Below are 15464 nucleotides of genomic sequence, written 5' to 3'. Positions count from 1 at the left end.
GGCTGAGTTGCTATGGAAACATGAAGGATAGACAGGACACATCAAGGTGAAGCATCCCATGGAAATAAGGGGCAAGAGGCAGGCCCAGGGGGGACAGAAAGGGAGGAGAGGAGGTCTGATGAGTGAGGATGATGGGAGTCCTTAGGGCAGGTGTGTGTTACCTGAACAGGCTGCAAAACTGGTGCCCTGCTGCTGTTTTCTGACCCCTTTGCACAGGGCAAGGTGTGCTGCCAGCTCCAGGTCCCTCCAGGAGACAGGGACCACCCTGCCCTGCATGGATCCCACAGCAAGCTCCAGGCCTTGCTGGGGATGCTTCATCCCTGCTCTGAATCCAACTTCAGAGACACCTGCAGCATTTTTGCCTTCTTCTGGCCCAAAGAGCACCTGAGGTTCAGGTGTTTCTGGCACACTGAGCTAGACTGGAGACCTGCAGAGCAGCACTCACTGCTGGCTCCTGCCCAGCTGGAGGAGGCAAAGGTCTGAGGAGAACTCACCCCCCTGACCCACTGCCCTTCCCCACCTCCAGCACTATGGTCTGGGTATGTGAAGAGAGGAGGAAAACAGAGCTAACAGCCCTAAAAGTGTGAGCACCTGGGGAAAGGAGGCAGATTGAGAGGAGCTGACAGCCTGCACAGCACTGCACTCCCCAGAGCAGAGGCTGTGCAAGCACTGAGCACAAGGACAAAGAATGTCTTCTCAAAGTCCTGGGCAGAAATGAGAGACACGAGCTGGGAGGGATTTCTCTCCTATTTATGTATCTTTAAACCCAAAAGGATTATCACTGTCAGGTCTTCAAGCCTGGGCAGAGAACTGCATCGAGCAGAGAGGGGTAAACCAGACACCTTGAGAGGCTGAAGAACAACCCCACAGAGACAGATCTGGGGGAGAAAAACCCAGGAAAGCAGGAACCCCCCCAAGGATGTTAGCAGATTGCACCACACTCAGTGAGGAGATCATGCAGAGCCAAGTGGCACAAGCAGCCCCTTTGCCATACTCACTCGCAGCTAAACGGGAGGTGGGGGCAGCAGCACTTGCTAAAGAAAGAGAAAGGAAGGTGAGGAGAGAGGAGGTGACCCCTGGTAAATGCTGCCAAAAGACAGAATTCAAGAACTTGGAATTTGGGGATCACTTCAGTGTTGGTTTGGGGGTTTGTACACAAAGAGGTTTTGCTGTAGAACCACACACAACACACACACTCGAGGTCGAACACACGTTTGGGTCCCACCTGAACCAGGGCAAGGAACAGCTTTGGGCTCAAAGAGAAGCTGCTCCCAGGTCTGTCTGCAGCCTTGGTTTGGCTTCAGTTTTGTAAGGAAAAGGAAATGCAGAAAAAACAGCAAATTGGGATGAAAATACAAACCCAAGTTAGACAGATATCCTCCTACCCCTGAGCTCTCATCTGTGCTGGGGTAATACCTAATTATCACAACCTTCCTGTGCCTTTGAGACAGACAGAAACAACTACTTCTTATTGAGGAAAATTAACAGTATCAAAATGACCACAGACATATCCCAACAGGCACCAAAACAGGGTCAGGTCTGACCTTCAACTAGAAACCTTAAGAGGCCAAGGAAAACTAGTTGCTTTGGTTAGTGTGAAAATACAGCCTGAGCTGGTGCCTAAGAGCTTTTATATTCTTCCTTGTAACATATCTGAACCATTTCTGTGCTCTTCAAACCACACTGGGACACTCCTGGGGGACACTCAGCTTCTTCCTGGCTGTACCTCTGCCCACAGACAGGAAATGTTGTGTGATTTGAGCTCCAGTGCAGACAAAAAGGGCATTTCTGTTGTGCCAAGCACCCCCTTGGCAGTGCCACAGCCCAGGCAGGATCCAGGATGGGCTCTGGGAAGCCCAAGGAGCAGAGAGAGGAGCAGAGAACCCAGTGCTGAGGCTGATCACAGCTGCAAGGTGGAAATGTGCTTGGGAGGGCAGAATGGAATTCTTCTCCCAGAGAAGGGAGAAGAACTGGAGCTTCCCCTCCGAGGGAGCAGAGCCAGGGGCTGTGGATGGGCTCACATCCCAGTGCCACTTTAAAACAAGCAAAAGACTCGACTACAAGTGTGATCTGATGCTGTTCAGAGCCACATACCTGTCCCCAAGTGATGACCATGAGGCTTGGCTGACAGAGCTGGTGACGTGGCTGAAACAAAGCTTTTAATGTTCTTTTTCCTCTCTTCTTAATTGGATTTTTTTCCCCTTTCCCTGCAGTCCTGCTCTGCAGACACTGCACTCTCCAGCCCTGACCTCCCTGGGGTGTTGTTGTCTCCACCTGATGCAGAAGGGCCCCCCAAACCCTCTGCTGAGAGCTGTGACACCCACCACAATTACCTCCAGCCCAGGATAGAATGACTGCTCCTGGAATTAACAGGCTCCAAACAATCTGAGGCCACAGACTGCACATATGTTCTGGCAATGTGTCCCAGGTGACTCTCTAACCAGTGCAGTTTGCAGCTCTGTCTGTCCATCTGTGCAGACATTCACCCCTCCTGACACCCTCGTGCTGCTCCACTCGCTCCAAGCTTTTGTGGAGCACAATCTTTAAGGGAAACTAGCACAAACATGATGCAAATCCTGCAATTTAGCCTCAGAATTGGGATATCTTTCCTGCTTTTTACTCCAGAAACCTCAGAATGTGAGAGCAGCTCCCCCAGGCTCGTCCATGCAATCCTGGGAACTGCAGCAGCTCAGCACAAGGACACGGTGATAACCTGGATGGTTCTCACTGGCATAAAGAGGTTTCTCTTAGCTCCATTGATTAGCTCCGATTGGAAAGGCACAAAGCTGAGGAGCACTCGGTGTTTCACTGACAATTAAACATACCCATCAAGTTTCTGATCTCGCACTGGGCAGGGGGAACATGCATTTATTGTCAGTTTAGTACGACATTGGTTTGTTTCGGTACACAATCTCCACCAGTGCTGGGAGACTGTGCACAGACCATGGTCCAAAATATTAGTGACAACAGGCAGAAAAATGTCAGTTTTGCCTTGAAGTTTCTGCTTTCAAAATGGTGAAGACACTCAGAATTGAGAAGCTTTTGGTTGGGTCTTAATCGGTGCAAAACAGAGCTGCAATTGAGCTCAAACTTTCTCCCTGCATTATCTTCTTCCATTCAAATTAAGCAGTTTTTAATGAGTTCATGACTATGAAGCTTTCCACTACTCCACCCTGTGTCAGCACACTAGCTAGGACTACGATTAGGCAACCACTAAGAGAACATGTCACTGGCATGCTGCAAAACACACGTGTTAACTGCCCTGGGAGAGCAGGGTGACTGTGCTAGGGTCAGTCTGGTTAGGAAATGGACACTAGCAGTGACTCCATTTCTAAAGCCCCTGAGAGGAAAAAGGCACTAGATTAAAAGCTAAGGTTATGTGTGTTAGGAAGGCTCTAAGAACACAAAAAAAAGAGAGTGAAGAAATGCAGAGAGCACTTACGTGGGTGGGGGATGCCTGGAGGTTTCCATGATGGGACATAGATCAAAACAGTACAGAGATAGACACACAAAAAAAAATGTAGAAGATGTGAGAAGAGGAGATAGAGAGCATGGAGCTGGAAAATCAAATACCACATGTCCTGCCCCACACTCTCAGCAGCTCTGCTGGGACACAGGTTGGTAGACAAAACCAAGACCATGCACAGCTCGTGGGGCCTCCAACATGCATGTGATGGGCTGGGAAAGGCCAACTCTGAGCTTAGGAGAAGGTCCTGCCACAAGAGCTACAGCACAGGGACACAGCTCTGGGGTGATGGGGGGAAGAAGAAGAAGAACAGGCTGTAGATGTAGATGCAGGAGCAATGGGGAAGAAGAACCACAGAAGAACCACCTGCCCCTACCTGCTTTCATCACATCTCCCCTACCCACTCTACACTTGTGTCCTCTCTCTTCCCAACCTGAGTAACTCTCTGGATTTTAATCCCTGCCACTTTATTCCTGGGTGAAACAGGAGGGACAGTGCTGGGCCAAAGCAGAACATTCTGTGACTGGACTGGAAGATGACCAGGTCAGGCAGAGAAGGGGCTGTGGAATCCCTTCTTGTGCTGCACGGGCAGCCTAAAGTAGTGATGTGCAGAAAAGAGCAAACCCCCTCCCTCCCCTCCTTCCCCAGCTCATATGCTGAACATCTTCACGTGTGCTTTGCCAAGAAACCCTGCCCCGTGGCACTGGTGCCACACTCTCTGTGCCCAATACCCTTCTCCACTGCTTTTCCTTATCCAAACTCCATCACACAGTCCCTTCTCTTTGGCAATACCAAGTTCCTGCTGTCAACCCAGGGCACAACCACTGCTAATCAAACAGTTCCTCTGCCTCCTCCTTCGAAGAAGATTTTGAATGAGCAATGAAATCCACTACGAGCAAAACCCACCCCAAGAACAAAGGGTGCAGCAAGGTCTGCGAGAGAAGGTGTGATCCATGCATGGCAGAGATTCCCTGGGAAGGCTGAAGGAGAGAGACCCAAAAGCAGAGGGAGGGCTCAGCTCTACTTACGAACTGGCTGTGTCTTGAACTCAGAGGGCAGACTGATCTCCCCCACGCCCTTGCCGTTCACCGCAGAGAGCCTCACTGAGTAGGTGGTCTCAGGCTTCAGGCCAGTGATGGTGATCATCCCCTCCACGTTGGCTGTGGCAGAGACAAGGGGACAAAAGCAAAGCAAGGATCAGCCTGATGGAAGAACTCAGCTCTGTTTCTCCTGTACAGACACCAGGGAGGAAAGAGAAGAATAAACCTGACTCTAGCTGTGATCACATCACTCCAGGGGGACCTAAAGGAAGAATTTCAGTGGCAGACAGGATTGGCGGTGCTAAGATTTAGATCTGAAATAGAATTCTCCTCTTCATAGCCCTCCCAAATCCAAACTCCCTGGGTTTCCTGGACTTTAGGATCCATTTTGAGCAGTGTGCAGTGCTACAGATCACTGGGACTCCCCAGGTGCCACGGGGATAGACTTGCTGCTGGGACAGGAGGGTTTGTGTTCCAAGGGGAACTGAGGGCTTGGCAGCCAGAAGCCTTTGTAGGAAACAGAGCCATGTCCCAGCAGCAGGTGAAGACTCATCTGGTTCAAGGTACAGGGTCCTTCACCACCACAGGATGGTGTGGCAGAGAGTGTTGAACACACACTGTGCCCTGTCACAGAGCTCTCAGCACAGCTCAACCTTCACTTCCATGTGAAAGGTCAAGGTGTCACTGCCCAGCAAATGTTAAAGGGCAGCAAGTCAAATGCTTCACTTCTCTGGGGCCTCGTTAACACCAGAGCTGAAGCTGCAAAGCCCTGGAACCCTCCTGTGAGGGAAGGTCAGTCCGGGCAGGTTCAGGTGTGGGAGGTGCCACCTTATTCTGCCATCCTACCTTCTCTTGCATCGTACAGCCTGGAGTGCCACTCTGCCTCGCCCAGAGCCCTCCACTCTGCCTTGTACTTGAGGATGGGCACTCCCCCCGTGGCCTCGGGCTCGTCGAACTCCACCTGTGCCGTGCTGGAATAAGGCTCCACTCTGTCGATGGACGGCGAGGACGGCGTGTCTGGGGAAAGGGAGAGCAGCCAGAGGAGCAGGAGGAGTCAGCACACAACCTTCAGTGCAGAGACAACAGCCTGGGAATGCTGAGCCCCTCACAAAGGAGAGGAGGAGGGTGGGCTGGAGCCTGCCCTCAGAGGGAAAACTTTAAGGAGGCTAATTAGTGCAGAGACCTTCATCTCGTGTCTCCTCTGAGAGGCTGGAACAGCTCTGAGGTTTGTGTCTTGCATTACATACACCATTAGTGGTGCTTTGAGCCCCTCTGCACACACGTGCCATGAGTGTCAGAAACCAAAGCTCACAGCTCTGTCCATGTGCAGAGAATCACAGAAAAGAACAAGACCCTTCAGACTCAAGGAAACAGACACTGAGCATCTTGTTATCTACAACCCAACATAAAACCCATCATCTTTGAAGCAGGAGCTACTCTCCTGCTGCCCCAGCAACACACACTAGGCAAAAAGGACCAGTCTGTCCCCTGGGTTCAGTGCTGCCCACACATTCCCTCGTCCCTGCCTGGGGTGCTCACCTGCCTGCACAAGGATGAACTCTGAGGACTCCTGGCCGATGCGGTTCACAGCAGTGCAGTTATAGTTCCCAAAGTCATTCTCAGAGTCTGGAGTCACCTGTGGAGGATCAGACAGCCCTTTGCATTGAGCTGGGAGAGAAGCTACAGGGAGGTACAGGTGTTCTCACTCCAAGGGCTGACCAGGAGGGACAACTGCAGTGGGCAGGAATCAGAGGCAAGGATGGAATTGTACCTTCTATCACCTGATTTTCTCGGCATTTATAAGCCAGAAACACCACAAAATTCCTTTACACCAACAGGGTGTCCTTGCCCAAGGTTTAACTCCTTCAACGTCAGGGACACCAATTACTGCCAGCACTGAGCCCTCCTGGCTGCACATGCCTCCCCTCCTGAGCTTCTCCTCACCTCCAGGTAACTTGCTGATGGAGTGTTGTAGATCTTGATGTTGCTGTAGTTGGAGCTGGGAAGGAGCTGTCCATCCCTGAACCAGGAGATCACAGCGCTGGGGTAGGCAAACACCTCACAGGTGATGTTCACTTGGTTTCCTTCCCAGGTATACACAGCCACAGGGCCCTGAAGCTTGGGGGCATCTGAGACACAGGCACATTTGTGAGGACAATTTGAGCCATTCAATCCCCTGTAGCAGCTCAGTCAGCCTCCCTGGGAGGATCCCTGGGCTGATCCCTGGGCTGGGGCCACTCTGAAGCTTGTGTGGAGACCTCAGAGCACCTTCCAGGAGCTGAAGGAGCTCCAGGGAAGCTGCAGAGGGATCTGTGTTAGGAACTGCAGGGACAGGACAAGGAGCAATGGGGAGAAATTGAAAGATGGAAATTTAGGCTAGATGTTAGGCAGTTTTCCCTGTGAGGGTGGGGAGAACTGGCCCAGGTTGCCCAGGGAGGCTGTGGCTGCCCCAACCCTGGCACTGTTCATTCCAGGTTGGATGAGCCTTGAGCAACCTGCTCTGGTGGGAGGTGTCCCTGCCCAGGGCAGGAGTTGGGACTAGCTAATCTTTAATGTCCCTTCCAACCCAAACCATGCTGTGACATGAGGAAACCTACTGAGTCCCAAAGCTGCTCCTGTGCAGTGTGGGAGGAACAAACAGCAGGATGGAAATCACACCAGGAGGTCCTTCTGGGGCAGAACTCTGATGCACCCAGTGGAAGGCACTCAGCACATCCATGGCCCATCCCCTCCCCAAGCTGCCTGGAGACAGCCAGAGCAAACAGCTGCACACAGCAACATTTCTCCCACATTTGCTCACACCGAGCTGCCTCCCATGCCCTCACAACCTCAACACCACACGCGTCCGGCGACAGGAGCTGCGTTCTCAGGAGGGATGAAGGGAACCCCAAGTCCCCAGAGAAACATGGGAAGAGCCTTCCCAGCCCAGATCCCTTTGCTTACACTGCACTTCCAGGTACATGGCCTGGGAGTCCTGGCCGATGGTGTTGCTGGCCGTGCACACGTACTCGCCGGCGTCCGTGTACTGGATCTCCTTGAGGGTGAGGGAGGACACTCGCGCGTGGCTGCGCACGACGATGCGCCCGTCCAGGGTCTGCCAGGGGGGACACAGAGTCACACACAGGGCTGGGAGCTGTGCTGTGTGCCAGGGGGATGGGAACGGGAGGAATTCTACCTCACGCCAACCCTGCAGCGCTCAGGACTTCGCAGGGGATCACCTGGGGCCAGGGGAGAGCAACGGGAGCAGCCCTGGCCACGCAGGGCCAACTGCAGGGGTTCAGAGCTCTCAGGAGAAGGGACAAAGGAAATGAAGGACCAAAGTAGCAGATGCTAACGTGTCTGAGGAAGAGCTGGACAAAGTCAAGAGTCTTCCCAGATGAGGACTGCAGAGATCCAGCTCTGCTCACAAGTCTTTGCCAGCATGGAAAACCCAAGGAAACCTCCGCAACAGCTACTGTGTTTCCACCCAAATTCAGCCCCTCCTGCTCTCTCACTATTGGGTTTGTTTCCGTGTCCTTGAAATGGCATTAAGGAGAACAGACCCAGACCTCAAAGTGGGACCAGGCAAAAAGAAAGTCACAGGGAGAGAGAAGAGTGAACAGGGCAAGGAAACTCTGTGACCCTCCTAGGGACAGCGCTGCTTCAAGCTCTCCTGAGGCTTCCAAAACATCCAAGAGCAACCTCCCACATGCAAGGAAGTGTGGGGATGTCACTGACAGAGGCAAGGAATGGAAAATCCAGGCTACCATCGGCCCCAAGGGGCTGCAGCCACCCAGACACCCATCCCACATCACCTTGGGCTCTTCCCTCTCCAACTCGTGCCCAAAGCCCAAGTGCTCTCTCAGTAAATGAAGCACCCAAGGCCATGGGAGCTCTGAAGCTCTCTCAGCTAACTTCCACAGTGCCACAAGCACAAGGGAATAACGTGGTACCCTCGTGGCTGTGCCTGCTGTTGCCACTCTTAATCCAAGAGAATTTCTTTCCTTCCTTGGAAGATAGAAGACAAGGACTGAGATTATGAGTCAAAACCCTGAGGATTTCAAACAGCCAAGCACACTGAGCTGGAGCACCAGGTACATCTCTGGGACCTCATGTGGTCTCACCCCTGGGCCTGAAGCCTCTTCCTGTGCTGACCTAGTGCTCTCAGTCTCTGAGACTGACAGAGTTTCTGCAAGACAATGTGATTTGTTCCCTCTGTTAGTTCTAATATTAGTTCATTTGAGCCACTCCGATTCCATGTGCATGAAAACAGATTCCTTTGATGACACAAAAAAAATTACATGTGGGGTTTTTTTCTCTCTTCTGCCTGCACACAGGTCTCCTGCAATCCCTGACCAGTGCCACGAGCTACAAACTCCATCTCCATCCTGTGCCAGGTACACGTGGTGCTGTGGGCATCACCTCCTACAGCCCTAACACCACATCAGTCACTGTGGTACCCCCAAATCCTGCTCTTACCTTTCCTCACTGCTGACTGTGCTCTTACCCTTTTATCTGACTGGTGATTTGACTCCCAAACCCAACTCACTTCTGCAACTCCTGCAGAGGATCCCTAAATGCCAAGACTCCAGATCTGCAGGCTCACAGCTCCTTTTAGCTCCTGACTTGGGTGAGTACCCTAAATACTTGTGTCTGACTCATCAGCAGGCAGAGCATAAAGGCAAAATACCAGAGTGGGATCATTACAGGTAATTTTACATCCAAGTGTGACCTGCTGTTCCACACTTGCTCAGCATCTAACACAAACAACAGTGCCTGATAGTCATGGTCCAGTGAGAACCTCACAAGCAAAGCAACTGGTTCTGAAGCTGCTTCTTAATGCAAAAGGAAAGAGAAAGATCAGGAAAAATACTCTAAAGAAGAGAGAAATGTCTACCTGAGACAGCACAAGACTGGGGGTTTGCTCCTATTTCAGCCCATCAGATGCTAATAACTCCTGACTCTTAGAGGCACAGGATGGATAGAAACTTGTGAGTCAGGTGTAGACACTCGTAATCCCTTGGCCTACTTGCCCTGATTTCAAGGATTTTGGGTAACAAAATGCTTCAGAGCCATGGGAGACAAGCTGAAGGACACAGGCAGCAACTCATCCCCAGCAGAGCAGGCTGTGATGGTTCTCTGTGCCACAGGGTTTGTCCCAGCTCCTGCCCATGCCTGGGGCACAGGCACTGTGGACTCAGCTGGCCCAGACTCCACCTCAGTGCCAGAGAGACAAATAGGAAACACATTTCTTGCCCTTCCCTCCACCTTCTGGAGCCTTCAGTCCTTTCACAAACAAGTGTCCCTGGATAATCCCACACACTCCTCCCTTCTCCTCACCCACTTCCCACAGTCTGGGCAGCACCACCCAGAGCACCTGGAAATCTGCCCACGAAGAGCAGTGGGGGGAGATGAGTGCTCTGTCCCAGCTCTGTCCTAGCACTGCCCTGACCAAACTCATCTGCAGTGTTAGGTGTCTGTGAGGCTGCACTAACTCCCAGGGACCAGAAAGGCATCAGCAGTCCGTGGTGTACCTGAGCTTACCCAGCTATGCTGCCACGACCTCCTCACCTGACACTCCCTAATGCCTTAGGGAGAGTAAAACACTCGGTGCCAAGTACTCCCTGAGCTCCCCCAGCCCTGAGCTGCTGCTGGAACTCTCTGCCCAAAGCCCCCAGGCAGTTTTAAAGCAGTTTAAGAGCTCTATCCTGCAGTGATGAGCTCCACCAACACTCTCACCCAACCCCACTGGGATATTTTGAGACACAGAGGCAGTAAGAAGCTCAGAGACAGAAAGCTTAATAGTGTTAGTGCTTTTGTTAATTGAGAGCTGGAGAGAGAGAGAGAGCACAGAGCCCTGAAGAGATGCAACTACTCAAATTCCAAATTCTTCAATGCAAACTGCTCTGAGTCTCTGCTGCCTTCCCTTGCCACAGAACATCTGTCCCAACAGCTTATTCTGAAGGAAGAATGGGCAGGATCTCCTCAGTCCCACAGGAAACACAGCTGCATGGTGCTGAAGTTACAGGTTCCCTTGGTTTAGGTCACACCAATCTCTGTGCTTTAAGATGGCTTGAAATGATAAACAAATCAGGGTCCCCAGAGACTCCACAAAGCTGATCCTAAGCACACAAATCCCCCAGTTCTGAGAGCTAATTTTGTTCTCTACCTGACCTGTTATTTGCTTGGAAACACTTTCTGGCCCATTTTGAAGCAAGAGTCCCAAATGATTTGCACATATTGTTATCATAATTACTGTCATTACAGCACAGCACTGAATGTGGGACCCAAAGCAACAAACCTCACCTGCCCCAGCCCCAGTTACTGCGTTATCCCCCCACTCTGACCCTGCAAATCAAAGACAAATGGTAATTGAGCAATTTGGAGCATTTTCTGGAGAAACACACCTTGTGAGAGATTTATCTGCATTGACTTGGAAATGGAACATGATGCAGTTGTCCTTTAAGAGAAGGTCAAAGTCAAGGAGTACCATGAGCAAATAGGTGAGTTGGCTGGAGCAGAGGAGGAGATCTTGGGGAAGAAATACCTCCCCAGAACACACTTAGCTTGTTGCTAATTCTTTCATCTCTAAAATAGAGGTATGATTCACACTGGCAGCACAGACACGAATGGTGAGAGCAGCATTTGTCAGATTATACATTTGCTTTTGCTTTTACATTGTCTTTTTGGTCTTTTCAAGTGACAAGCAGAGTTACTCACTCCCAACACAGCTAGTTTGCTCATCCAAAAATGCACTGCTACATGCCAAGCAACTTCTACCTCTAGAAGCTGTTTCTCTTCTGCATTGGCATTTAACTGGTTGGTATTAATGCTCGTTTAGTTGGCTGGTTACTGGACTAGAGAGTTGTTAATCTGTAATGCTTAGAGAAGAACCAAAACCAAACACCTAAGAAGTTTGCTAAAGGTCTGGTAATCTTATACCTCTTGTTTCTCGGGCCGGGTCCACGAAGCCTGGAGAGAACAGATATAGAACACAACAACAACAGAAAAAAAGCAGTAAGAGTTTATCAAAGGTTGCTTTCAGGCATCAGGGTATGCACCACATTGAGTTCTGGGCACATGCAGGCTCCAGGCTGGACATCCTGTGTGGGGTGAGCACACTCCCCATGGCCCAACACAACCTCACTTGGCATTGGCATTGGTCTCACAGCCTGCAAATTGGGCTCCAAATGACTAACCAAAGGCTGATGCACCTAGAGACTTCTCCTGTTGCACCCAGAGTGACTGTTTGTCCTGTCACAGCTCCCCTTGGCCAGGCTCCTGTCCCCAGGAACTGGGGCAGGGACTCCGGGGCACTAAATGGCAGAGACAGCTGAGAACTGCTTTGCTCACCCTGGTTTGTTGCCACCCACACGCACTGATTAACACTCCTTAGTGTGATCATGCACTTGGATCTGTATTTCCATGCATACTGTGCCAGGAGGAGGAGACCTCGAGCTGCAGAGCACAGGAGCAGTGTGACACCCTGCCCAGGGACAGCAGCACCTCAGCTGACAGTGCCAGCCCCTCCTGCCTCGGGATGTGAGCACCCAGTCCCTGCTGGGCTTGGGACAAGCCAACAACACTGAAACATGCACAAACCTTGGATTAAAACCTCTAGTTCCCACTCAGAAAAAGCCACCACAGTATGGACTGTTCACTGTGGTTCACAGAGCCCAAAGTTGTTGGATTGCATTTCCCCTCTGTAATTTGTATTTCAAGTATCTTCTGGTCTCTGTTTCCATTGCAACTTGATCCACTTCAGCTCAGGAGTCAAAAATCACCTGCTAATATCACAGCCAGGATGGCACATGTGTGGGTACCACAGTGCACGCACGAGTGAGTGACAGGGATGAGATGGAAGCTCAGAAATGAGAACCAAAAACAGAGTATTGTTTCCACAGGGCTTCTAGTGACCATTGTGAGGCTGGACTACTAACAGATGGTGCACACAGCCTCAGTTCACAATGTCTGGGAGAGAAGCAAATGATTTGCTTGTAACTAGAAGCCTGAGGTGAAGCCACCTGAAGTGAAGCTCCCCAACACCTTGCTGGGCTGGGGCACTCCCAGCTCCTCAGCCTCCTAAGGATATATATCCTGCTGTGCACAAGTTCCTTGAAGTGATGCCTAATGACCCAGCACAATCCCCTTTTGATGGCCCAGCCATTCCCTGTAGGTGAGCAGGTCAGGCTGGCCAGGGCCCTGCTGTGTATCCACACCAGCCCCAGCCCTGTCCTCTGGGTCTCTGTGGTGTCAGCAAAGGGGGAATTAAAACCAACAACAAAACCAAAAGGAAATGCCTTTTCACCCTTTGGTGACAGTACCTGTCGACCTGCAGGAAGATGAAGAAGGAAAAGGTCTGTCCCATACCCCTAGAGTTTGTTGTTTCTTTGCCATGGCACTCGTGGGTGTGGGGAAAAAGGCAGAAGCACATTCTCCATCCCAGAGAGATCCAGACTAACTCTTCCTCACCAAGGAAAAGAGATACACGAGCACCTTGCAGGGGATAGGGGGAACAAAGAGCCTTATGCATGCTGGCACCTCCCCTTCCCTTGGAAAGCAAGTTGTCCAACAGGAGCATCCTCAGCTCCAAGGAGTTCTGAGGAGCTGCCAGGGTAGTCTGCTCCCTGGATTGTTAAATCCAAAGATATCCCCATGTGCAGATGTTCCCAACACACAACAGATCAAGACCTATTTCCTGAAGCACAGTTAGCACTGTGCTAGAGCAGCAGGAGGAATGTGGCTCTCAGGGGTCTGAGATACCCTGGAGGGGAGGAAGGACATGGGGAACTTGACCAGCTTTCACCTGGTGTGACTCAGAGCAAGATGCTGCTCCCTGTGATGGCACAGCAAGACACACTAGAGGAGAAAGCCAAACCACCTCCCATCATCATACTGTTCACTTTTCAGGCCTCTTAGCTCTTGCTCTGTTCTGCAGCAGAGACCGAGGAACCTCAGACTGACAAGGCCAAGCTTCTCCCAAGCACATGTTCCTACCTGGCCTGAGCAAAAGAATTTACCTCTGCAGCCCATCCTCAGGGCAAAGGATGATCCAGGGGCTGCCAAGCACAGGCACAGAGAGGAGAATCCTCTCTCTGTGTGCTGATGGATCCTAACAGGTCTCTCAGGGAAGGGTGGGAGTGTTGAATTAGTTGTGACATTGTCAATCCATTTGCCTCCAGCACCTCCTGCCTCTCATCCACGTGTCACACTGTCCCTGCTCTTGGCCAAAGGCTGAAGGGGGTAAAAAGCCCTAAGGCAGAGAGGGTTGGTTTTGTTTGTTTGTTTGTTTGGGGGGTTGGGTAGGTTTTTCTAAAGTACAAACCTCTCAAGGGAGCTAAGGCACATCTACACCTCTGAAGATCTAGCCTGAGGTAAGAGTAAACATGAAGCAAGACAGAAGCATCCAAGAACCTAAAGCACATTCAAAAGTGGAGCTTGATAACTCTAAAAACAGCATGTTTTGCCCTGTGTCAAACACCATCCATTGCCTGTGCTGTCCCAGAGACAGCAGGTGGGGAACACACTGCAGAGGTGGCTGTACATGGAATGGAAGGTTTATCAGAGCTGTTCTGACCTAAGGATGTTCTGCCCATCTGTCCCATTCACCTCAGCTTACAGCACGAGATAGAGAATGGAAAAAGTGTAAGACAAACCAAAACAAAAGCACACACACACACACAAATAATCCAGCCCAGAAGTGCATGAGGTATGAGCAAAAAGCCCTGAAGGTTTGACCCAGTACATGAGACACGTCGTAGTACCTCAAACCTTGGATTTCTTCCCTCTCTACCTAAGTATTATCCTTTTCCTTCCTAGTGATCTCCAAGCTAACAGCACCAAGCAGGATATATGAGTCTCAAAAGTGAGCAAAAATGAGTTAGCAGTTTTGCCACTGAGGTTTGGTTAGTTTAATTGCAGCCAGGGCTCTGCAAACAGCCTCTCCTACCCCTTCAGCCTGACATAGTGCTGCTGCAGTTCTGATCTTCTCCTCCCTGACAAGGCTCTTCCCATGGCTGGGAGCCAAACTGGAGCCAGCAGCACTGGAGCCCTTGGCTCCTCCTCGACAGACACAGCCATGAATAACCTCATCCTGTCCCAGCAGGTCCCCCAGTCACACTGCAGTGAGAGCCAACAGTTCCTGCAGGCTCTGGAGATCTCTTTGCACACTGCAGGGATTCACAGCAGCTCCCAAATCCCCAAGATGCTGAGAAAGAAGCTGGAAAACTTTGGCACTGTGATTAATACGTTACACATGGAGAACGTGGGGAGGAGCTGACATCATGGGGCAATAAAAAGCAGCTCATTTAGGAGCTGCAGAGCAATGAGCAGCTGTGGGGACAACGGACAGTGACCACCTCTGTTGCTCCAGGACCTTCAGAGCCTGTCACCTGCTGCCTGCACACTGAGCCAGGACCCCTGGCATGGCCAAGGCAGCTGAGCCCTGAAGCATCCTGTTATTAGACTATTAATAAGCAACAACTCCTCACTCCCACTTTTGTCAAGGCTTTCTCGGGCTCCAAATTTTGCCTACTGATCACTTATGCAACTCTTATGAACCATCTCCCATAAAGCAGCACATCCTAGCCTTGCCTAATTGAAGGAGCCAATAACACCAGCACTGGTTTCGAGAAGAAAAACTGCTAATTATTTTTGCCTTTTAAGAACAAAATGGTATTGATGTGATCAACATAACAGGTGAGCACAAAGGCAGCTCAGGCTTTTGTGCTTCAGGTGTGTGCAGCACCAGAGCACAGCACGGAAGGGTGAGAAGGAATTAACAGGCTCATTTTGGTCCACTGCATCTTTGGAGAGGTAACAGCCCACACCTCATCCCCTGCCACTCTCCCAGGCCACATCATGACCACACTGGAACCAGGGTGCTCATTCCCACCTCCCAGCTTGGAAACAGAAGGGCAAAAACCCTTCCCCAAGCTTCCTGCAACTGTAGGTCCCTTTGGAAACTCCTCTGAGAAGGG

The 15464-nt window shown here is 51.0% G+C and overlaps 1 protein-coding gene across 1 annotated transcript in view; it reads right to left on the bottom strand.

Moving 5' to 3' along the window:
- The window catches only part of NCAM1 (neural cell adhesion molecule 1), a gene marked incomplete at its 5' end in the record, with an annotated part of 45168 nt that overhangs the window by 24419 nt on the left and 5285 nt on the right, over window positions 1-15464 (bottom strand). Inside the window, 6 exons of the mRNA XM_009084742.1 lie at window positions 3443-3457; window positions 4495-4626; window positions 5353-5523; window positions 6046-6142; window positions 6451-6635; window positions 7450-7600. Coding sequence (XP_009082990.1) covers window positions 3443-3457; window positions 4495-4626; window positions 5353-5523; window positions 6046-6142; window positions 6451-6635; window positions 7450-7600 — 751 coding nt within the window. The remainder of the gene's footprint in view (window positions 1-3442; window positions 3458-4494; window positions 4627-5352; window positions 5524-6045; window positions 6143-6450; window positions 6636-7449; window positions 7601-15464) is intronic.

Source organism: Acanthisitta chloris, unplaced genomic scaffold, assembly GCF_000695815.1.
Source record: "Acanthisitta chloris isolate BGI_N310 unplaced genomic scaffold, ASM69581v1 scaffold4781, whole genome shotgun sequence".
NCBI lineage: Eukaryota > Metazoa > Chordata > Aves > Passeriformes > Acanthisittidae > Acanthisitta > Acanthisitta chloris.
This window is presented reverse-complemented; position numbering and strand designations above follow the sequence as displayed.